Genomic DNA, 24,824 nt, shown 5'->3' on the forward strand with positions numbered 1-24,824 from the left:
GACAGCTTAAAGTTTCAAACGTTCTTCATGGCACTGATGATTCAATTGTTTTTCTTTAGTATCTGACATTGAAGGTGGTGATGGATTGCAGCTCAGAAAGGAACATGCACTCAAGGTGTTTGCTTATATCAATTCTTGGACACAAAGGTAAATTCAGCTTTTTAAGTGCTCCCAATTTATGATGCATCTTTGTAAGTTCATGCCTATTTATTTATAAGTACATTGTACATAAATAGTAAGCATTAAAAAGGACTATGGCATGAAGATTACTTTGCTCCTTCTCAGCTAACTGTTTTTGGCATTTAAGACAGTGTTAGAAGAGTTTTATAGGTTCTAGTTAACTTGTGAAGCAGGGGTATCTTATTATTTTAAAACATGTTTATTTTAAAAAATTTAAATGTTGGAGAGTGGTAATGTAGGATTTCTACAGATAATTTTAAAAGTTAATTATTGGGTCTTATTGATTTCAAAATAGCTTTTGCTGGAATTGTCACAGAGGGGAGATGTAACGTATTAGTCACAGCTAGAAGGGTATCTATTTGAAATAGTGATACATTTTTTGCAATGACTCATGCTGTGCACTATGTCTGAACAGAAAAGCAGCATTATAGTGGAAAGGACTAGTGTCTGAAAGTACAAATCACAACCTTTCAACCCAAGGTATTTTTGGAAAAGGATTGTGATTGGTGGGGAAACGCCTACATCCTGATTAAACAGTGGCATTTGGGTTTATGGAACACACCACCTATAAAAGAAGCATACGCTTATATTGATTAATATCTAATAAATCTCCTAGAATGTGATATTTTCTGTGCCTGCCGAGCAAGGCTTACTTTGCCAATAAACACCTTAATGACACACCTTGCAAGGTTTGCCAGATGAGGTTCTTTTTCAACGGAGAAATGGAGCATACCAGAAAGGATTAATTCCTTTTCTGGAAGGCAGCGCCAAAACAAGAAAAAAAGGGTTGCCTGTGACCAACCAGAAGTAGGAACCCCTTCCTACCAGTCTTGACTGTGTTTTCTTCAGAAGAGTAGAGTTAATTTTTGGCTCCTCAAGGTGCAGGACTTCTTTCTTCTTTCTTCTTCTTCTTCTTCTTCTTCTTCTTTGGACTTCTTCTTCTTTGGACTTCTTCTTCTTCTTCTTCTTCTTCTTCTCTGGACTTCTTTCTTCTTCTTCTTCTTCTTCTTCGGACTTCTTTCTTCTTCTTCCTTCTTCTTCTTCGGACTTCTTCTTCTTCTTCTTCTTCTTCTTCTCTGGACTTCTTTCTTCTTCTTCTTCTTCTTCTTCTTCTTCTTCTTCTTCTTCTTTGGACTTCTTTCTTCTTCTTCTTCTTCTTCTTCTTCTTCTTCTTCTTCTTCTTCTTCGGATTTCTCTCTTCTTCTTCTTCTTCCTTTTCAGATTGTTCCTTTTTCTTTTATCTTTAGTTGCCTCCCCTCTCAGTGTTTAATCTAGAGCAGGGATGATGGGAGTTGTAGTCCCAAAACAGCTGGAGGGCCAAGTTTGGCCATGCCTGACTAGGAGAGGTGGGTATTGGGTTATAGTGGGAGTAGCTGGAGCAATATTTTAAACCCCCTTATCCAAGTCCATGTGGGGGGTGTAGGGATTCTTCCTCTGTCCCTGGATGGTTGCAATACCTGTGAGAGAGGATGCAGAAAAGGCCTCCTCAGTAAGGAGCAGTGATGCCTAAGTATCTTGTTTCATCCTGACAACATACTTGGCTGCTGAAGCTGAAGAACCAAGTGGGCAAGCATGGTGGTCAGACAAGGTTGGCCAGGGTAAATGTCTTTTATTTAAACAACAGGAATGACATTGCCTTTGTATCTTGGAAGAAGTGGAATATCCTCTGGAATCAATTATTAAACTTCAATGCGATTATTTCACTGTAATTTTTAAAAAAAACATTGTTATTGCTCACTTTGCTAGTCAATACATATTAAATACAAAAGATTTCTGTATTAGGTGTTTTAGTTCAATATAATTATCTACAGGTGTGCACAATGCCTGTTGCTAGTAGCAACCATAAATGTAATCTGGTTGTTGCTGGTCTCCTGTATTTCCAGCACAAAATGATGCTTTCCCCTCCCACATTGCCTGTACAACATACAAGTTTTTTACCAGGTAAAATTGATAACATCCCACACCTTCAGAGTCCTTTGGCATATGCTCAGTGCTTGGGGGATGGGTGGAGTTGGACTCACACTTCATGGCAGACATTGTAGAAAGTCAGAAGCTGCATTGATGTTTCTTGCTGTTTCTGACATTTCCCAACACCGCGTGATGCTGATTTTTATTAATCCATTTTATTTATAATGGTAAAGAACTCTCAGATCATGCTATAGTTTTACATATACCAAGGACATAAGTACCACGGTATTTATGTAACTGCAGTCAATTTATATCAGTCTTCCTTCATATAAGACGATTAAATACAAGATGGAAGAAACATGACACGTTCAGCCCCAGGTTATCTACATGAATTACTGCTTAGTCATTTGTTTCTTAAGCTCTTCCAACATTTCCCATCTTGATTTGCCATTTTAAATCCCTTTTAAAACAGGCAATGTCTGTGCTGCTTCAAGGAGTATAAGCATTTGGAGATCTTCAACCAAGTTGTGTGTGCGCTTATAAATTTAGTAATTGCCCAGGTTCAAGCTCTTCGGGACCAGCTGTGTAAACATTGCACTATCAACATAGACTCAGCATGGCAAGATGAGAATAATCCATCTGATGAGCCGCTGAATGTAGAAAGAGAATCTCGTGGAGGAGAAGAAAATGGGGAAAGACACAAGTCCATAGAGAAAAAGTTAGACTCTGGAAGAACTTGTATCCTAACAGAGGAAGAACCCACAAAGGGCGCTGATGCCTTCAGCATATGGAGCACCGAGGAAAAGGAGAAGCTTTTGCTTTGTGTAGCGAAAATCTTTCAGATCCAGTTTCCCCTGTATACTGCTTACAAGCATAATACGCATCCTACAATTGAGGTACATGTTATCCTAATTAACACATACAAAGGTGGGCTGTTCTGTGTTCTGATGCTGAAACCATTACTTGATTCATCGTTTGTCTTTCCAGTTTGTAAGTTCTTACTATTTTGTCAGAGCATAACTCTTTTTTTTTCATAATCCTTTGGTTCTTTATACAGGAAGGTACTGTATTTTTCACTCCATAAGACACACTTTTTTCCTCTAAAAACTAAGGGGAAATGTCTGTGCGTCTTATGGAGCGAATGTGTGGTCCCTGGGGCTGGGGGGGGGGCGGGCTTCCCCCTCCAGCCCCGACAAGCTCCTGAGCAGCTCTGGGGTTACCCCAGAAGCCAGAACAGCTAGAGAGAGTGCTGCGCAGCGCTCCCTCTAGCTGTTCTAGCTTCTGCCTTAGTGGCGCGAAGCCTCTGTAGGGCAGGGGGAAGCCTTCATCCCGCTGCCCTGTGGAGGCTTCACGCAGCTATCCCTCACTTTTTTTTAATAATAATTTTTATTCATTTTCCAAACATTTTTATACAATCAACACATATTTTATCACTCATTCATCAGTTTTTGACTTCCCTCAGTTTCTCTGCCAATCTTTCGTTAAAGTTTCTATTATTAATGCATTTCTAAACTTAATATTGCCTTTAGAAACTCCTTTTCCCTCTTACTCTCTTTTTTACAATATTTCTTAATTTTTCACAGAGTCTCTTCAAAACCAGCAAGCGTTGTCTGTACAACACATATGCTTTTCAGATATTCTGTAAATCTCCCCCAGTCCTCTATAATTTTTTGGTCTTTCTGGTATTGAATCTTCCCAGTCGCTATCCCTCGCTTTTAGGGGGGTGGGGGAAGGGACAGAGTGCGGCTCTGAGGAGGGAGAAGGGCAGCCTGTCACTGACGGGTTGCCCTTCTCCCTCGGGGAAAAGCCCCCAAGAGCCACACACACACTCTGTGCGGCTCTTTAAAGGAAGTACTGAGCAGAGCCTGGGATGCTCAGCGCTCCCTTTAAATATTTTTTTTCTTGAATTCCCCCTCTCAAAACTAGGTGCGCCTTATGGTCAAGTGCACCTTATGGAGCGAAAAATACGGGTAGTTAGGTTTCTATTCTGCTACCTTGTTCAATTATATTTGTAGGCTGATTTTGTAGATCGGCTCAAACTCCCAACAACTTGTCCTGCTGCAGCCTGAACACAAATATTGTGAAAGTAAAAGTTGAGTAGAAACCAGCTTGCAAGGGAAGGCACCCTAACCACTCCCCCTTTCATCATCACTACTATTACTACACTTGGTTAGTCCACAATGTGCTATGCCAAGAGTGGTCTTGGATCCAAGTTCCAAAGAATCAAGGCATCGATTTATCACCCTCATGTTGATCTGTAGATATTGATGCTGACTTCTGTGATCTATGGCTCCTTGGATTGAAATAACATACTCTGTAATAGGCAAATTCAAATTATTGCATTACTTTTCTTGAAGCCCAAGAAAACATGGCTTTGTCTAGAAGGCAGAAACAAAACAAAACAGTTTATATACCAGGTTCTGTATGCAAGCATGTGGCTTTTTAAAACGGCAAAATTCAGTCGCCTTGAATCAAACATGCATTGTTGCAGCCTTAGGAAAATATTATTGAATTTCGCAGCTGTGTTATCTAAATTATGGATGATGTTTATCTTTTTCTTTCATGTTGGTTAAATTCATAACATTTATTATTTTTTAAATAGGATATTTCTGCACAAGAAAGCAATATATTGGGAGCATTCTGTGATATGAATGTAAGTTAGCTTTATTTCTGTATATAAGATGTGTGTAGTTTTAATAAATTACAGCTCATTAACTTTCAGAAGCGTGCTCCATCTCAGTAGTTTAGAGTGATCCAGAATACACTATAACTGGAAGAACCCATTAAAATAAATATAATTTCCAAGCTGCCTTAAACAGATTCAGCCCATTGGTTCACCTAGTTTAATATTGCTCATTCTGACAGGCAATGACTGCCTCTGGTTTCAGAAAAGGGTATTTCCTAGCCCCATCTGGAGATCACAGGGGTTGAACATGGGACTTTCTGCATGAATATTATGTGCTCATTGAGCTACAGCCCCTCTCATTACTCCATCCAGGCCAGTATTGGCTGCTCTGATTGCTAGCAGCTCATATGGAGCTCATAAGGAGGCCTTTTTCATTACCTGATCCTTTTAACTAGAGATGAAGGACTGAACTTGGTGCTTTCTGCATGGAAAATAAAGTACAGTCAAACTTTGATTGTCAAACATAATCCGTTCCGGAAGACCATTCGACTTCTGAAACGTTTGTAGCACATTTGGCTTCCGAAAATTGTTCGAAAACCGGAGCAGTTACTTCTGAGTTTTTGGCGTTTGGGAGCTGAAACGTTCCAAAACGGAGGCGTTTGGGAAACGAGGTTTGACTGTACTGAGCTTTAATGTTAATGTATGATCTAGCGAAAGTCAGTTGTTCCTGTCATCCGTCCTTGGGCTGCACTTGGGACTACCCTAGCAGCTTAGTTATGGCCACCCAGGTAGAAACCTTCTAGTGGTTTTGTAAGAGATTTGGGGGAGTCCCCTGAAGAAGGAAGTCCCATAGTCATAGGGTACATTTTGTACTTGTTGCTTGCTCTTTGGACTTTGAATATAAATGATTTATTATTATTACTTTTTGAAAGAGCTTCTTTGCAACAGACCATTTGAAAATGGTAAGTAAGTAAGCAAACAAACAAACAAACAAACAAACAAACACACAGTTGAAGCAATGGCATCCGTTAGATCGTTCTGTAAAAGCCAGCAGAAACAATATCCAACAATGCTACCCTGAAAAAGCATGGTTGAATAAAAAAAAAGTATTAAGAACTAATTGCTGGCACCATCCTAATTCCAGGGGCAATGTATTTCAAAGTGTGGGTGAAAGCAAATTTTAATACTTGGTTTTTCTCCTAAGATACTGGCCATTCCAACATAATTTAGAGTCCTTTCGAGCTCTCCATACTTCTGAGTTGAGCACTGTGGCATTAAACCCTTTCCCATCCTTCTGAGCAAGCAGACACAATGTGGTACAGATATATCTTTCGTCTGAATCATGGTCTCACACGTTTTCTGACAACCAAACCAAAAGTTGCCCATCAGCCATGTCTGGGTGACCTGCTAGATGCTGGGTGATCTTGCTTTTGCAGTCCCAAGCAGGTAGTTGAGATGCTTCTCGTGAGCCTTAAACGAACCTGTATAAAGTGGTGGATTGAGTACAATCCCAATATTCCATTGTGCTTAGGCTCTACTCCCTTTCTGAGTGGGCTTTTGTGCATGGTTTGTTCTTGTGGCTGTGTTCAATTTGAATGGTCATATATTGCACTGCCGTCTTGCATATGGGTGAATAGAAGGCAGAACAAAGCTAGAAAGAAATAGTAAAAATATATTTGTTCATATAGATTGACCAGGGTTTGCAGATACGCAATGAATGTAAAATGTGGTCCTTCAAATGTCTTCATTCATACGGCACCCTTAGGTAAATTGAGTCAAACTTTGAAGACATGAATAAGTCAGATATTAACGCCTTTGAATTGTGCCTGGAATACAAAAGAAAGTCAGTGCAGAACCTGGAAGACTGACTTAATGCCCACAAAAAGCCTTTCAGAATAGTCTATAGGAGGAATTATTAAGATGCTGTCATTTTGGTTGAGAAAAAGTTATATGTGGACATTTGTAATATATATTTTAATGTGTTCTTATGTCCATAGGATGTAGAAGTACCGCTGCACTTGCTTCGCTACGTTTGCTTATTTTGCGGAAAAAATGGTCTTTCCCTCATGAAGGACTGTTTTGAATATGGAGCCCCGGAAACATTGCCATTTCTCATAGCACATGCATTTATCACTGTGGTGTCTAATGTAAGTATGTGTTCAGGATTTTCTCATTTATTTAACATGGATGCAGTAAATGTTGCCTGTAAAGTCTTATTAAAGGCAAGAGGCTTTCTGTGGTAACATGTACTAGTCTCAAAAGCCATGGTCCCAAAACCTCTAAATTTTAATTATACTAATTTTACTTCTAAGTTACAAAAATGCTGCATTTTAAAAATTTGGAATATATTTGCTCGCATACCCCTTTATTGCAACCATTGACTAAAAGTCCAGCTGCTGAGAAAAATAGTATTCGCAATATCTTTGTGACAAATTCCATCAATTTTTTAAAAAATCTTGCTTTCAGTATATGTGTCTTCCATAGCTACAATTTGTTCATTTTTCACAGGATTCCATTTTATTTCAAAACAACCTGGAGATTTTAAAAACGTACCTGAATGGCAATTTCCTTCCGAAATAGGCTAATAAAATTGCAGGCTGGTAACAGTAGTCCTTTAAAAACCTAATGGAAAATATTTGTCGTAAGTTAAGATCAAGTAATTTTGTTGCCCTTAAAAAATGGAGCCAAATTTTTCAAATCCCTGTGCTCCAAAGTAATTTGCAATAAACAGCACCACAATAACAGATTTATTTTCCATCCAGCTCAGTAATTTAAAGTATGTTCTGATGCCACACAGACAGAGGGATAATAAATATAAATGAGGTTTGGGTACCTCAGTGGAAAACTACTGGGTAAAAGTGAAACGGCTATGGTGTAAATGTTAGGATTTATTTATATGTTTTTGGCTTAACTTTATTCAAAACAACCACCAGTTAAACATATTTAAGCCAGATGTGAAATATAAAGAAAGCCCAGTTATTTTTCATCACTGTGTCAGTCTCACAGGCTCCCACTTTTCTGTATTGTTCCTCTGGTGATTACTGTGGAGTCAGTTCATTTGAACGATGCTCATTAAAACTTGCAACTGGCATAGATATTGTTTCCAGGTGGTTGCACTGGCATATATTTAACATGGGCAAATACAAGGTTGTTCCTTCTACAACCAAGTTGTTCTATTGGGTTGATGTTTTGAGAATGTTTATGTTTGTATTTGTGATAGCCACAGAGCAAGTGTATGAAAGGTATTCCTGAGAAATACCTTATTATACAGTTGAATTGGAGGCCCAGTTGTAAATATTTTACTGAATTATTGAACTGAATTAAGAGAAAGTTCACCACATATGTTTCCTGGATATGAGTAGCTCTCCAGATATATTCACCATGTTTCCCTGACAGTAGGGACAGTCAAATAAATGGGAGTACTTGTTCCCAAAGGGAAATAATACTTTTTCATCCTTTTTTAAAAGCATTGGAACTGCATAGCAACAGGCCTTAGTATAGAGGTGGTGAACTGCTGATCTACAGACCCAACTCAGACTTCCCAAGTCTTCCCCAGTGGTCTCCCAGCCCCCAGTCCAATTTGGTTCTGAAAAAGGAAGAGAAAGAGCCTGCTGGATCAGGCCAATGGCGTATCTAGTCCTGGTATGCCCCACGGAGGACCTTAAGGTCCATAAACAACAACACTTTCGAAGTCCCAAGCCCCAAGGAGGTTAGATTGGCCTCAACCAGGGCCAGGGCCTTTTCAGCTCTGGCCATTGCCTGGTGGAATGCCCTACTGCAGGAGATCAGGGCCCTATGGGATTTGACATCTTTCCACAGGGCTTGCAAGACGGAGCTGTTCCTCTAGGCCTTTGGGCTGGACTCAGTCTAACCCCCCCCCCCCCCCCCATTTTATTTTATTTTTTGATGGAACCCCTTATATGGGATTTGTGCATAAATTTTCCCTTGGCTCTTTTTGCTGGACCAGCATGTAGGACCAGCATGGATACTTGGCTCCGGTGAATATTTGATGTTTTCTCCCCTTGTAGCTTTGATCTATAGGCTACTACTAAAACGAGGCTGCATTTTAAACTCTATTCTAACTTATATTTTAATCAACTGGGTTTTTTTGTTTAAATTTTTTTTAAAAAAATGTTTTCACTGTATTTATATTTAGTGTTAGCCACCCTGAGCCCGATCTTGGCCGGGGAGGGCGGGGTATAAATAATAATAATAATTATTATTATTATTATTTATTATCCTGTTCTCACAGTGGCCAAATGGGTGGAAATGTTTCATTCTCTCTGCCCTGCCCAGTGGCACAACAGGAATGCACCTGAAGGAGGCAATGAGGAGGCAATGAGGAGGAAAATCCCCTCCCTCAATGCATAATGCTTTAGAGGAGAGGGCATGATAGGGATCCATGCGGTCTGTGTGTTGTATGTAAGTGTTTGGGAGTGACTGAGCAAAACGAGAGTGAGTGTGATGACCACATCCCTTTGCCCATGCCAACACCTGACCCTCAACCCTCAGACTGTTAGCCAGCATCTAATGTGGTTCTTGGCCAAAAAAGGCACCCTTATAAAAAGGCATTAGTATAATAGAGCCATGCCTCAGATTCCAGAGTGAGGCCCCAATTGAATGCGCTTCCTTCCCTCTATGGGCTGGGGCTAATAGGAAAAGGCATCAGAAAACTTTCTGAGAAAGCACATTCCATCCCTATTATTTTTCCTCTCACAAAAAAACTTGCCTCCTACTCTTCTGGCTTAGGGGATCCAGGCAAACTGGCATTCCATTTCCGTCTTCTGCATGAACCCAAGTTTTGAATGTAAAAAAGTTATGTGAAGGGAAAATAAATCCCCCTCTTTTCAGTAGGCAATTTATGTGAGTCTGAAAAGCAGTTGTTGCTGTGACTTGTCGATTTATAGTGTTCAATTTTTGTATTTGCTATATAGATCAGAATATGGCTGCACATCCCTGCTGTTATGCAACACATTATACCATTTAGGACTTATGTTATCAGGTATGTTTTGCAGACCCATTATTGGGGTTTTCCTTGTCAAAATAAATTCAAATCACTCAGATGGTATATCTAATGTGGCAGAAGCTAATAAGCAAACAGTATTGCTCACAATTAATATTAGTAAGTGATTTGGTGCTTGGTTTTTAGGTGTGGGTTTACATACACTTGGGTATTTAACATAGTGTTCTGTATATGTACTGAGATTGGGAGTACTTGAGCTCGTGTGCTTTCTCTCATTCTCCCCCACCCCTGAAACTGCTTCAGGAGATCTATGTTCATTTTAAGTCATCCCTGGTGCATTTAACTTCTGCACACAATGATAAGAATGTAGGAGGTTCAAGTGAGGGAAAACATGCACCCGAAGCTTGTTTCTGATGTCACTGTACATAAGCAGATGCTGTTGTACTCCCGGCTCCCATCAGTCCCAGCTAGCATGTCCCAACAGGCAGGAATTATGGGAGTTGTAGTCCAACATCTGAAGGTGACTACGGTGGCTATCTCTAGCATCATGGTTCAGGGAATAAATGGTATCCAAACTTGCCTTTATACCATAAGCTAGCCTGCTACTGGATGAACTGCTTTTAAAACCGCAGGGATGCCTTGATTTCCATATCCCTGGAAATACATTTGTGCCAAACACCTTTGTTGTCCCAAGTGTAATTAAGCAGTTATAACTTTGTTCTGAGGCCAGCCCTTTTGACCGCAGTCCTGAAGGCTTCCAGAAGAGCGTATGGCCTTTAAAAATATGTTAAAATTAAACTGATTTGCCGGTACTAATTTGAACTTTCTTGCATTTCCCCCCATCCCTACCTTTTTGTTTAGGTATTTATGTAAACTGTCGGACCAGGAATTAAGACAGAGTGCAGCTCGTAACATGGCAGATTTAATGTGGAGCACAGTGAAAGAGCCACTGGATACTGCCTTGTGTTTTGATAAAGAGAGTCTTGATCTTGCATTTAAGTACTTTATGTCACCAACCTTAACCATGAGATTGGCCGGCCTCAGCCAGATAACAGTAAGACTTTTTAAACTAACTAAAACACATATACAGAACTGTTTTCATTTGTACTTGAACAGTTATAAACTAAGGTGTAATAGTCAAAGCTTAGTCTATAGATGCAGCAGTGCTAGATGGGAGTGGGGTAATATGTTCTCTATATGAATAACTTCCTGCAAGTAGAAAGCTAGCATAATGGGAAATGAGTCATTCCAGGACGTTTTTACATGGAGAAACACTTAAAATTGGTTTCGCTACCTGTAGTCTGAAATCCTATAGATGGCTTTACCACCTAAGGCTTCTTAGCACCTTGTTTGCAACAAGTGTAGACCAAGCCTAACTTTGTAACATTAAAGGCCCTTGTAAGCAGTTCTAAAAAATGATAGCTGCTGTTGGGAGTGGGGGCGGAGGTAGAGTACCACAGATATTGGGTGATACACAATTTAATAGTCATATTAGCGCAAGGATTAGTGCTAGCACAATCTGATTCCCCCCCCCCCCTTCCCTTCTACGCACCATGAGCTGTTCTGGAAGGTTGTGGGGAAACCCAGAACAGATGTAGGGAAGAGGTGGTGTTGGGGAGAGTGTTCCATTGCAGAAGGAGAAATTCTTTTGCTGGTGTGTAACGTTCACAGTTCTACGCTGCATCCAAACACACCTTGAGCACACCCAAATAAAGTGAATGAAAGTGTATACTTGAGCGATTCATTTCAGTGGGACTTAACACAGAAGGTGTCTCTTGGGGGATTGTGTGTCAGGTTTATAATTTGTGAAGCTAGGTTATAAAATGCTAAGAATCTTGATACGGTTGCATTTTGCGAGCACAGCAGAAATTCAGATGTGCGGCTTGACTTATTGCATTTCAAAACAGTCCTGTTTATTTTTAACTGTGTCGTAGAGGAGCAATGTCTTTTTCAACTTCTTTGACAAAACTCATGGATGGCCAGAGTATGTCAGGCTGTCACAACTGGCACAGTGGTTTATGACATGTCTTCACAGGGAAGAAAATGCAGTAGCACAGTCAGCCCTGCATTGCATTGCATTATTAGTTCAAGCAGACCATAAGCAAAAGCATTTAAAGTCATACAGAGTATAGTGTGCACTAGAGCAGGCTTCCTCAACCTCGGCCCTCCAGGTGTTTTTGGCCTACAACTCCCATGATCCCTAGCTAGCAGGACCAGTGGTAAGGAATTCTGGGAATTGTAGTCTCAAAACATCTGGAGGGCCAAGGTTGAGGAAGCCTGCACTAGAGCAAAATGTCTCTGATATCAGATTCATTCATCACTGACATTGTGCTTACAGCAGTCTTGTTGCCAAATTCCTTGAAGTTACTAGCCTCACAATTTTTTACTTGATTTTCTTTTTAACTTTTGTTGTCGTCGTCTCTAATATCTGATTCATTCATCATTGACATTTTGTTTACAGCGGTCTTGTTGCCAAAGCTCCTTGAAGTTACTAGCCTGCACAATTTTTTACTTGCTTTTCTTTTTAACTTTTCTTGTTGTTGTTAAATTTGCAAATAAAAAAATTAAGGTAAAGTAAAGAAGGAATTTTTTAAAGGAAATAATATAAGAATAATACTAATTGTGACAGAAAAAACCATAATCAGTTCACATTACAGATAAAGTAACAATGCATAGAATTGTAAAGTTGGAAGGGGTGAAAGGGCCACGAGGGTCATCTAGTCCAACCCCCTGCAATGCAGGAATCTTGTTGCCCAGCATGAGACTTGAACCCATGACTCTTAAAGTAAGAGTGTTATGCTCTACCAGCTGAGATATCCTAGACACATGCATCTTACGTTTCACAAATAAGTTAATATAAGCCCTCCAAATGTCCAAATAGGTATCCACACAAAATCATCATCTGTATGAAATATGTTCAAATGCAGCCAGGGCTGTGTAGCCTCAGACCATTTGGTAATAGAAGGCATTTATCTTTTTAGGCTCAAAGTATAAGTATAACCATAAGGGCTCACAAAATCCACTTTCTTGTCCTGCCGTTAATCCCCATATTACAGGAATATAATTTAAAAATACATGAGCACCTGTAAATGATTTTACCAATACAAACTGATGTGGATAACAACTTCAGGCAAAAAAGAGTATATTACTGGAGAATCCCATGTCATATCCCTCAATGTATCTGTTTGTATTGTAACACTTCCAGCATCTATCTGTGTTGGACAGTGCTTTCCTATACAAACATTGTACAATATACTTGAAATATTAATTTTTGCTGAATAAATTTCAAGTCTAAATATTTCATTATAGATTCTAAAGCAATTTCCCACTGTTTAGGCTGTATGATAACATTCTAATTCCCTATTTGATACATCTGAGTTCCTTAACGTCTATCTTATAAAGATCCATTAAGCATTTACAAGCAGCTGTTACAGGTTTAGCTTCCTGTAAGGATCCAATCATTTCCCCCAACAATTCGGGAGGTGCCAAAATGCTCAAAGCAGATGGTGCCATAAATAGACACTAGCAAATACTGTACAGCCAGTACAGAAGCAGATCGGGTGGCAAAATAGAGCACTCTGTCTTTCACCTGGAGAGGCATGGAATTTGGATGCACTCCCTTATTTCCAGACTAGTACCTAGATGTCCAGAATTACTATTTTGGAACATAATAATTTGATATATTTTTCCAGACTATGTATGGAAACGGAGATCAGCATTTGTAACCCACGTTGCCTTTAGCAAGGTCAGCTGTGGGAGCATGTTTTATACGGTAGCTCTTTCTAAATGCCACAGGAACTCTCTGTGTAATAATGTTTGTTCACAGAATGCCATCCTTGTTGTATGGTGAATTCTTCCATTTGAAAACTAGGTCAAGAGCAAAATATTCAAAGAATGTGGTTCTGAAATTAAATAGGGAATATCTGAAGGCTGGCATCAAACTTCAATAATGTTCATATTTCTGAAGCTTACAAGGCCACAGGTGGAACGTTATTACAGTAAGCTAAAACATTCACTGTCCGTAAGCAGTTGGCTCTGTATCTGATTCCTCTCAGTTGGTACATTGCAAATTCCAGAAGGTCATTTCAGACAAATTAATATCCAGATCATTCTCCATTGTACTCACACTACAGGATATGAGGCAAATAATCACATTTTGAATGTTTGTTTTCCATTACGATGGGCCAGTTAATGTGTCTTCAAAGCACAAACTAATGGTCCTTTGGTCACGTAATTAAATCTGTCGTCCAGGCATCACCCAAAAAATTGATGAGGGAGGAGGTGGATGTAAAATCTGGCTGTGCTCATTTTTTTCCTTTGCTCAGGGCCAATCAAGTTTTAAAAAGGGGTGAAAAGAGCAGCGAAGAGTGACATCGTGGATGGTGAAAGAGAGGATTAAAAAGTCTTGTTCCTTCCTAGGAAGCACTGCACCTTGTGTACTCTTGCTTGAGGGAGGAGGTGGGGAGGAAAGAAGGAACAGATGCCAAACAAGGCTGTTCAGTGAGTAACGTGAAATAAATGGCCATGTGGTCTGCTGTAATTTCTTTGGAAGAACACATGGTTTATTCTGTATGTCCGAGGGCTTTTGATTGCTGTTTGTAACAGAACACAGCTGCAGTACTATGAACACTCATGTAAAATAGAGCTGAACTGGCTTTGTTGACATGTGCTTTCTAGGAAGACAGCCTGTCTTTGAGGCATCCTTATAACCTTCAGTGATGATTCCATACTCTCCTTAATAAGTGGAGGGAACTATGAATTCCATTAGGAGGAAATGGTCTTCATGAGAAGCACCTTGCTCAGTGGTAGAGAAGGGTCATAGCTCAGCGGTTGAGCATAATAATAATAATAATAATAATAATAATAATAATTTATACCCTGCCCATCTGACTGGGTTTCCCCAGCATCAGTGGTAGAGGTTTCATCCCTGGCAATCTCTAGGAGGGCTGGAAAAGACCCTGACCTGAAAGAATGGGATGCTGCTGCAAGTCAGTGTAGACAACACTGAATTAGTCTGACTAATAATGTTTGCAACCTTTAAAGTTTCTCAGAGTTCTTTATCAGGCCAGTAGAGATTGTAGCTGAATCAAGGGAAGATTTTTTGAAATGGGACCCTGCTCTTACTCCCACTCCAAACTCCCAATTCAAGTAGTTGAGGTTTTGCAGGATGACAGAGTCCTTGCTTGTATCCTAGGAGAAGTACAATCCTTTCTTAATTTGGAAGTTGATAGCCTCCTGAGCATCTCCCACTGCAACTTCAGTTATGACAAAGCATTTGTCTGTTTCTCATTGTCAGCTTTTGACAAATGTAACTAAAATTGGCCCTTCATTTTGCCAGGGTCATCTTAAGTGGGATCTTGAGCCACTATTTAAGGGTTTTACATCAGTTTAGGGATCTCTTGTTGTGGAAAATAAGTTCCAGATCTGATTAAGTCAGTTTTTATTGATGCTTCAGTTAAAAGAATGAAATCCTTTTTGAGTTTATAAAGCTAAACTTTATTTCCTCTCCCTTTTTATTCCAACTGTAGAATCAACTTCACACCTTCAACGATGTGTGTAATAATGAATCATTGGTTTCAGACACAGAAACGTGAGTAGTTTTTTGAGTACCTTTTATTTAAATACATTCGTTCTGACCACTGGACATTCACTTCTACACCTCCGCGTGTCAATTTGTGACGTGTCAGAAGCCCAGATATCCACGTTGCATCCAAACTGCAGGCACTGGGTGGGACTGGGCGATGTGGCAGATGCTGTCCAACTTTTTCACTGTGAGCATAGCTTTAAATTCATAGGAAAAGAGTTTCTGGCTTTCTAGTGGCTGGGCACCACCCACCACTTAAATTAGCATTCTTGAAAAACGTTGCCGTTCTAGCTGCCAGCCTTGTGTTTTGGTTTGTTGCTTTTGTGAAATAAACAAATGCCCGCCAGAGGTTAGGATGAGAGCCAACAGCTAATCCCAGATAACACGCAATGTCTCACAATAATGTGTGAGAAATCCACTTGAATGCCTACCCCCTTCTGGTTTAGTGAAATGTCGCAGTAGTAGAGGAAAGATAATGATAAATCAAAAATAGCAGCACTAGTCTAAGTTTAACTCTCATTGCTATTCTTGGCATAGAACGAGAAGTCTCTCTCATGACATCCAGAAAAATTTCCTTGGCGCCTGCACATTGTGGGCAAATGGTTGTAGCATGGAGAATAGCTGCTGGAGGTCCTAGTTTGCCCTATCCAGGGGAGTTAAAGGAAACTGGTGATTCATTGAGAATCAACCAACAATTGACCTAATAGTGATAAAAAGATAAATATTGTGGCTACTTGTCCCCCTATAGAAAGAGAATCAGAGTTAGGGGCCTGTATTGGAGACGCATACAATAATTGGAGTATAGCAGAAAAATTGTTTTGCTTATACACTTATCTTTTGGAACTAGGTGGGAAAGTTGATGTAAAAAAAAAAAAAAGATAATAAATGTCAGAACGATGGTAACATTAATAAATGCAAGAGAAGCACAGCGTTAGCAGATTTCCATTATCTTTTGTAGTTCATGACTTGCAGAATTCAGTAGCATTTAATAATATTTATATCTAGCCTTTTTCCCACACCAGGGCTCAAGGCAGCTTACAAAAACACAGATAAAAAGCTTAAAACAGAGAAAAGATAATAGTTAAAAAGTAATTAAACACTGATAGAATCAAAACATATTTCAAAGATCTATTAAAAATACAGACAACAACAAAAACATCCCAGCATTAGTCCTTTCCAATCAATTTCTAAAGGCCTTTGGAATAAAAAGGTATTCACCTGCCAGCAGAAGGACAAGAAGGAGGGAGCCAGTCTAACATCTCTAAGAAGAGAGTTCCAAAGTCTTAAAGCAGCCACCGAGAAGTCCCTCTCCTATGTCCCCATCAAGCATTCCTTTAAGGGTGCTGGGCCTGAGATCAGGGACTCCCCAGAGATCTCAGTGCCAGGGCAGGTTCCTATGAGAAAATAACGATCTTTCAGATAGCCTTCAACTGAGCCAGAGGCCAGCAAGGCTGTTCTAGCCAAGGGAGTTGTATAATCCTGGTATGATAACCAGCCCTAGTCAACAGTCTGGTTGTAGCTCTTTGGGCCATATGAAGTTTCTGAAGTTTCTTCAGAGCAGCCATATATAGAGGGCATTAATTAAAGCACAAAAGTAATCGGCTAATAGCCTGATGGAGGGCATGTTTGCTTAGAAATAAATTACTTCATTTCAGTGGATTAAATATTTAATTTGCACTGGCCTCCAGAAAGGCACTTCTAATGTAACAGCGTGTTTCCCCCCCTTATTTATCTTCTGCCACAGGTTTAGTTTAAATGAATTTGTAGCTATACGCATGCCAGCCATTTCCACTTTGTTCAAAACAGTTCCTTGAATTTGGAAAGCAATCCTTGGTTGTAAATCTGTAAGGAAAGAACAATGGCCTTTTATTTAGGAGAATGAGCATAATATGAGCGTATGAAGTTGCTTGCTTATGGTTTCCCCATTTTATTTAGGTCCATTGCTAAAGAGCTTGCAGACTGGCTGATCAACAACAATGTGGTAGAACATATTTTTGGACCAAATTTGCATATTGAGGTAGGTTTAAAGTGAAGTATGATTTTCTTCGTTAACCATGAAGCTATGTTTTTAATGTTTTATAATTTTCCCCTTGTTTCCCCCCCAGATCATTAAGCAGTGCCAAGTGATTCTTAATTTTCTCGCTGCTGAAGGCCGGCTTAGTACACAGCACATAGATTGCATTTGGGCTGCAGCACAGGTATGTCTACACTTAAGCAAGAAACAGGCCAATAATATGTTGGCTAAAGTTCATGGAGCTTAAATTTTGTTCTTAAATAGCTATCTAAAAAGAACAGAACCCATAATAACTAGTCTTACTTTTTTATAGAGCTGTGCCATACAAAGCAAACTGCTCAGGCGCCAAGAGTTGGTGGGCCTAAACATTTTCAAATGCTCCTTTCCGATTCTCTACCTTCCTGGGCAGCTGTCTTGGTGCCATTTTTTTTTTTTTTTAAATATAACTCATGGTTACCTAGCTGGCAGTGTGGCCAGCATGATATCACACTAATTTTATATTCCTTTAATTCAAGGATTTTGTCTTCTTTGCGCAACAATTTTACAGACCAGTGTAATGTCCAAATACTAACAGTTCCTTGTAAAAGTGATATCCTGCTTTCTCCCCCTATTATTATGGAAATACAAAGGTCCAGACAGATTTTCCTCACTCTTTTTATCCTAATGCTAAATTATCTTGGTTTAGACTTTGTTCCCTTTGATTAAAGACAAATGAAAAAGCGTTGAAGTTACGCTGAATTCTTAGATGCATATCCAGCTACCATTTTACACCCTTTTTGTTACTACGACACTAGTTTTATCTTCACTACCTTTCATACGCGGAACATTTTATAAGAGGGAAATTGCCACAGTAATGAAATCTAGGGGGGGAAATTGTACAAAAATGTGTTTCAGTTTCTCTGAATTTATCTCTTCTCTCTGTGTTTCTTTTTGAAGTTGAAGCATTGTAGTCGCTATATACACGATTTGTTTCCCTCCTTGATCAAGAATTTGGATCCTGTCCCACTTAGGCATCTTCTTAATTTAGTTTCAACACTCCATCCAAGTGCACATACTGAACAGGTAAAAACAAAGCATTTTGAAGGAGTTTCTTTTCTGCTTTGGTTCACTAGGATGTTCTCTTGCATGTGTCCTGTTGAAGTGGAAAGAAATCTACACATGAATGCTGTTATAAGACTAAAGCTCTATTATTTTGTTTCTTATATGAACTATGGTTTATATTCTTTGATTCTGCATTGCAAGAGGTTGGTCTGGATGACCTTGGTGTCACTTTCAGCTGTACAATTCCATTATTCTTCTCCCTCTCCATGCTTCTTGTTAGAAAAGACTACTCTTAGCCCTATTACAGTATAAGAGTTTGGATTTTCCAGTTATGGTACAAAGCACAACATAGTTTTCTATAGAACTCCATTTGGTTTGCGAAGTATTTTTTTTTGGGTCATGTATTGAATATAATGAGAAACAAGTTCTGTTTTCTGTTGGGAGTACAGTTTCTGCTTTGATTTACAGACCTTGTATTTGGCATCCATGCTCATTAAAGCACTGTGGAATAATGCACTAGCAGCTAAGGCTCAGCTATCAAAACAAAGCTCATTTGCATCATTACTCAGTACAAACCTACCAATGGGTAATAAGAAAGGTGAGTGTTTATTTCTTCATTGGTTTAATGTATTGTTACCAACTTGGAAATCTTACTGTTGATCTTATTACAAAGAGATTGCTAATGGTTTTGATTTTGAAGACAATTTATTTAGGTATTTTTATATGTAATCCCCCCCCCTTTTTTTTTTTTTGCTCATGCCTTATACATACTCACTTGAAAGGCATCCAAGTTTTTTTCTCCTTTACTTTATAGGCAATGAAATTTTTCTCTACAGTTAGCCTCTTTCCTTATAGAAACAGGTGCAGTTATTCATTTACTGTGGGTCGTATCCAACTAAGTCATACTCAAAACAGACCTGCTGAAATCAATGGATTTAAATTTGTTGGTTTTGGTGGGCCTATTCTGAGTATGACTAATGATGGATATTGCCCTATATATTTTTCAGGAAATTGTTGGCTCCCAAAGTGGCTCATACCAATAGGCCTTGCCTTCAGGGATCACAAACTAAAAAGACATGACACACAAGGGATGGGGCGTGGAGGGAGATAGTAGTAGATGAGGATGCTCAGTTCTTCAAGGCCAGAGGGAATTGGTAAGCTGTAAGCAGGCGTTTATATCCACTTTGGGCCAGGCTGATCTTCCTTTGCTGGTGCACTTGCTTGCATAGACAAGTGGTAGCTCTTATTCCTTTGGCCCATGGATTGGGACATAGTGTCCTGTCACCTTCTTCAGTTCCAGGTAAAGTGACAGTTGAAGCAGAGTGTTCTTTCTGCCGGTTAAAATATAATTGTAACTATTATATCAACTTGAAAAGGCTACAGTGATCAAAATCATAACGACTACAGTGGTACAAGTACTTAATTCGTTCCGGAGGTCTGTTCTTAACCTGAAGCTGTTCTTAACCTGAAGACCACTTTAGCTAATGGGGCCTCCTGCCGCCGCTGCGCCACCGGAGCACGATTTCTGTTCTCAACCTGAAGCAAAGTTCTTAACCCGAGGTACTATTTCTGGGTTAGCAGAGTCTGTAACCTGAAGCGTCTGTAACCTGGAGGGTATGTAACCCGAGGTACCACTGTATTCAGGATGGCTTTGTACTACCTTCCAGTATTGAATGCCTCGGTACCAGTTGCTCTGGAGCACAAATGTGAAAAGAGTACTATCTCACCCACGTCATACTTGTTTGTTTCTTAAAGCCTCTGATTCACCATACGTACAGTGGTACTTCGGGTTACAGACACTTCAGGTTACAGACTCCGCTAACCCAGAAATAGTACCTTGGGTTAAGAACTTTGCTTCAGGATGAGAACAGAAATTGCGTGGCGGCAGCAGTGGGAGGCCCCATTAGCTAAAGTGGTACCTCAAGTTAAGAGCAGACCTCCAGAACGAATTAAGTTCTTAACCCGAGGTACCACTGTAGTTTCTTACTTAGCCTGAACTATCAAGCTAAGGTTAGCAACCTTGGAACAATCCAGATTGGTAAACCAACTTTGAACCATAGTTTTAATACCCTGGCTTCTTCCAAAGCAGGTAACCATAGTTTCTTGTTTTGAGTGATTTAGGAAGATGGCTTCCCCCAATTTCTGTGATATCAGTTGTGTAAAGTAGGAAAATCCAGTTCCTTCTAATGATATTTATTTCAAAAGGCTCGTAAATAACCCCAGATAACAATAAGAACATATTGTATAGAACAAGTAGGTATTTCAGTCACTACCTATATAATAATAATTTTATTATTTATACCCCACCCATCTGGCTGGGTTTCTATATTAGTATAGACCAGGGATGACTAATCTGTGTTCAGTGCAGATATTGGACTACAATTCCATTCACTCTTGAGATTTGGCCATTGTGGGAGTTGGAGTCCTACAACTTCTTGAGGCTCACGGATTAGCCACACCGGTTATAGAGTGTATATTGTATGATGTTAACTCATACAATAACTTGGAATGTTAAAACAAAAAAATTCCTTCCAGTAGCACCTTAAAGACCAACTAAGTTGGTTCTTGGTATGAGCTTTCGTGTGCATGCACACTTCTTCAGATACATGCACACGAAAGCTCATACCAAGAACTAACTTTTTTGTTTTGACTATGGCAGACCAACACGGCTATCTATCTGTAATTGGAATGTTAACTCATTCATAACTTGGAATGTTCTTCCCCTTTTTGTCTCCTCTTCAGAGGAAGAAGAGCTCCGAAGAGCTGCTCCTTCACCATGTAAGTTATTGCAGAAAGGCACTTTGAAATCAAATACGATTTGGGAGTCATGATTATTCTCTAGGTCAGGGACCTTTGTATCACCTTCTGTTTTCTCCAGATTTCAGCAGCCCATGTTCAGTGCCATCAGCTCCTGAAATTGCTTGAGAATGTTTTATAGCGTTTGTTTGATTCTAATATTTTTAATTGTAAAGCACCTTGGCAGAGAGAGAGTTAATAGAAGTTTTATTTGGCAGAGGCTGAAAAAAAGTTATACTTTGTGGCAGATGGCAATTTGAATTATACACAGTCACTCACTTTGAGTTGATTCCAGTGGTATTGCTCATCTGATGGTAAAACTTCAGTCTACAGAACAGAGAGGGAAGCACTTTTGCAATGATTCCCTGTCCTGTCTGCAGCCAACTGTGTCCCCCCCCCATCTGCCCTGGAGGGTTGGGGGAACCATCCATTGCAGATTTAGGAGACAGAGGGTGGGCTGTGGGAGAGTTCACTGAATATTGCTTCCCCCATCAGCTGAAAAAAGATATTATGTTAAGCTCCTTGGAGAAAAAGTGAGATAAAAATGCAACAAATCAATAAAAAAATAACTGATAATTGTGAGAATTAAATGTATTTAGAATATTTTTTGTTCTCCCGTCTCAAGAGTTCATAGTCATTTTGCAGCAGTGAGATGACAATTAACTCGGTGTCAGACGTGGCTTCAGCCAAGTCAGGAGAGTAAAGTTGGGTGGCGAAAGGCAAAGCCAGTCTGTAGCAAGAGCGGCAGTAGAACCACCTTATTTTAATTTATTTTGATGTTGACAGGAGAGTTTGAGCAAGCATTTCAATCCTGCGTTAAAATTATTTAAAGCAGTGGTCCCAGTTAGCTAAGTAACGTAGACCCCGTGTTTTTCAAAAGTCAACTCCCTGCTCTCTATGGTAATTTTTGTTATGTGAATGGTGCCACAGATCCTCTCAGTGGGTTACGCGGACTCCTGATTGGGAAACACTGATCTAAAGCATTTGCTTTTCCATTACATGGAGTAACTTGAAAAGCTCTTTCTACAATAGGGTCACCTGCAGCAAGTCCTCAAAGCAGTGACAACAGTGATACTCACCAGAGTGGAGGGAGTGATATTGAAATGGAGGAGCAGCTGATCAGCAGAAATAAACATGTCCAGCAGCGGCTTTCAGATACAGAGGTAAAAGAAATAACTGTTTTTCTCTGATGGTTATCAAAGAATCTGTCAGTATGAAAGGTGGTTGTTGTTAATAAGGTAACTGGTATTCCACCCTTCATTTAGAAAAGAAGTACCATGGTGGTTCTCCCTCTTTGCCATCATGTCCCCTCTGTCCAGATTATCCCCTAGGGTCATTTAGTCCAATCCCCTACAATGCAGGAAACTCACCTTCTGAGGGAGTCTGTTCCACTGTCAAGCAACTTTTATCATCTAGAGCAGTGTTTCCCAACCTTGGGCCTCCAGCTGTTTTTGAACTACAATTCCCATCATCCCTGACCACTGCTCTTGCTAGCTAGGGATGATGGGAGTTGTAGTCCAAAAACAGCTGGAGGCCCAAGGTTGGGAAACACTGATCTAGAGAGTTCTTCCTGATGTTGAGTCAAAAATCTCCTTTCTTGGAGTTTGAAGCCATTGGTTCAAGTCCTATCTTCCAGAGCAGGGAAAAAACAAACTTGCTCCATCTCCTTTGTGACAGCCCTTGAAATATTTGAAGATCGCTATCAGACCTCCTCTGTCCCCTCCTCAGCATAATGGGTTGTTGTTCCCCACCCTGGGAATACCTGTTGACATTGGAGGTGCAGAATAGTAATTTTAGAAAATAAATGCTTGGTGATTTTGTATCCTTAAAAAAATTAAAGGAGTCGATGCAGGGGAGTTCCGATGAAACGGCAAACAGCGGCGAAGATGGCAGCAGTGGGCCAGGTAGCAGTAGCGGGCACAGCGATGGATCCAGCAACGAGGCCAACTCCAGCCATGCTAGTCAATCTGCAGGGAGCCCAGGCAGCGAGGTGCAGTCGGAAGACATTGCTGACATCGAAGCTCTCAAGGAAGATGAAGAGGAGGATGAGGACAGAGGTCACAGTTCCCAGAAAAATGGCCGGAATGCAGAGCTGCGGAGCCGGAAAATGGAATCCCAATCAGGCATTTGCTTGGGAGACTCCCAGGGAGCAGCAGAAAGGGGCGGTGTCAGTAACGGGACTGGAAATGACCATGTTTTTAATACTGACTCGGTGCCTGCGGTGGATAATAGAATTAGAATGCTTGATCCCTGTTCACACGGGGAGGACACAGAGCACGACATGGCCGGGGAAATCGGCGCAGCTCATATATCCCAAGGCTCTCAAGATTCTTGTATAACGCATACCGGGGACTTCCTTGGGGAAGCCATCGGAAATGAGTTATTTAACTGCCGGCAGTTTATTGGGCCACAGCACCACCACCAGCACCACCACCACCATCATCACCACCATCATGAAGGGTAAGTTACTTGCGTGCCCGCGCGCGCACACACACATTCTGGAACATAATCACATTTGCATGCCTATTGCTTGCCTTGCATCATCCTTGCTGCATTTAGTTATCTTGGGAAGAGGTGCAAGGAGCTGAATTGGGGCCTGAAGTTTCCCGGACCAATTGCACAAAGTCCCATTAAGAACTTTCCCACCTTTCCCCCAAACTTTGACCAGGCTGCACTAGCTAAAGCATTCTGCCATTTGTGTACAGTCAAGCAGAATGCATGCAGTCCTAGTTACCAACCATTTAAAAGAATGTAGCTGAAGCTGAGCACATGCATTTTAATATTAAGACCGACTCCTTCCCTACATACCCTCTTGGCTGTTAAGATAATCAGAGCGCCTTCTTAGTAATTTCACTGCCTTCAGAAGCTCAGGGTGGTGGAACCCGCAATAAGGCATTCTCTGTGGCAGCCCGTAAGTTGTGTAACTCCCCACAGAGGTTTGCTTGGCAACTTCATTATATTGTTTTCTCTGAATGCTGTTGACCTGAGATGTTTATTTTCAGGAACCACCCTATTTTTTGTGGTAGCACTTTTTGTAACTGCATACTTATTAAATTTTATTGTTTAAACCGCAAGGTGAAGGGGGGGTATATTCAGAATTATATTCAGTGATGATATTTTCTCTTTGCATATATGCAAGTGCTGCTTTTCCGTAGTCTACTGGGTCTTCATGGACTGAAAACAATAAACTGGCTTATTCTTGCCTGTATCTTACAGACACATGGTCGATGACATGTTAAGCGCTGATGATGTCAGTTGTAGCAGTTCCCAAGTCAGTGCAAAATCGGAAAAAAATATGGCAGATTTTGATGGCGAGGAATCTGGTTGCGAAGAAGAACTGGTACAGATTAACTCGCATGCCGAACTGACATCTCACCTTCAGCAGCACCTTCCAAATCTTGCTTCCATTTATCATGAGCATCTCAGCCAAGGTAAGAAGTAGCAAAGGAAAGAGCAGCCACATTTTGTTTCAGTGGTCTAGCTACTTAAAAGGAAGCTAAGCAGAACCCAAGTACCATGCCTGTGGTAGAGATAAGCTGATAGGAATTAGTGACCTTTCTAGTTATTTAAATCAAATCATGAGCAAATTCAGCTTTCACCTTCCTGCCCTATCATGGGCCATGTTGGATGGGGCTGATAGGAATTGTGTTTCGAAACATAGAGAGGGCACTAGGTTGAGGAAGGCTGATATTAGAGGTCTAGGTTCTCAATC

The 24,824-nt window shown here is 40.3% G+C and overlaps 1 protein-coding gene across 3 annotated transcripts in view; it reads left to right on the forward strand.

Annotated features, from left to right (window-relative positions):
- The window catches only part of USP34 (ubiquitin specific peptidase 34), a 103,932-nt gene that overhangs the window by 17,119 nt on the left and 61,989 nt on the right, over nucleotides 1–24,824 (forward strand). The window contains exons 2-17 of one of the 3 annotated variants that reach the window (XM_028725173.2): nucleotides 60–147; nucleotides 2,561–2,984; nucleotides 4,691–4,741; nucleotides 6,712–6,861; nucleotides 9,649–9,716; nucleotides 10,539–10,731; nucleotides 14,097–14,177; nucleotides 15,206–15,267; nucleotides 17,197–17,278; nucleotides 17,367–17,459; nucleotides 18,212–18,337; nucleotides 18,785–18,914; nucleotides 21,059–21,094; nucleotides 22,145–22,275; nucleotides 22,953–23,572; nucleotides 24,329–24,543. In XM_028725173.2, coding sequence (XP_028581006.2) covers nucleotides 60–147; nucleotides 2,561–2,984; nucleotides 4,691–4,741; nucleotides 6,712–6,861; nucleotides 9,649–9,716; nucleotides 10,539–10,731; nucleotides 14,097–14,177; nucleotides 15,206–15,267; nucleotides 17,197–17,278; nucleotides 17,367–17,459; nucleotides 18,212–18,337; nucleotides 18,785–18,914; nucleotides 21,059–21,094; nucleotides 22,145–22,275; nucleotides 22,953–23,572; nucleotides 24,329–24,543 — 2,550 coding nt within the window. The remainder of the gene's footprint in view (nucleotides 1–59; nucleotides 148–2,560; nucleotides 2,985–4,690; nucleotides 4,742–6,711; nucleotides 6,862–9,648; nucleotides 9,717–10,538; nucleotides 10,732–14,096; nucleotides 14,178–15,205; nucleotides 15,268–17,196; nucleotides 17,279–17,366; nucleotides 17,460–18,211; nucleotides 18,338–18,784; nucleotides 18,915–21,058; nucleotides 21,095–22,144; nucleotides 22,276–22,952; nucleotides 23,573–24,328; nucleotides 24,544–24,824) is intronic. The other 2 variants (XM_028725174.2, XM_077925420.1) reach the window with 2 other exon arrangements.

This window comes from Podarcis muralis, chromosome 3 (genome assembly GCF_964188315.1).
Source record: "Podarcis muralis chromosome 3, rPodMur119.hap1.1, whole genome shotgun sequence".
NCBI lineage: Eukaryota > Metazoa > Chordata > Lepidosauria > Squamata > Lacertidae > Podarcis > Podarcis muralis.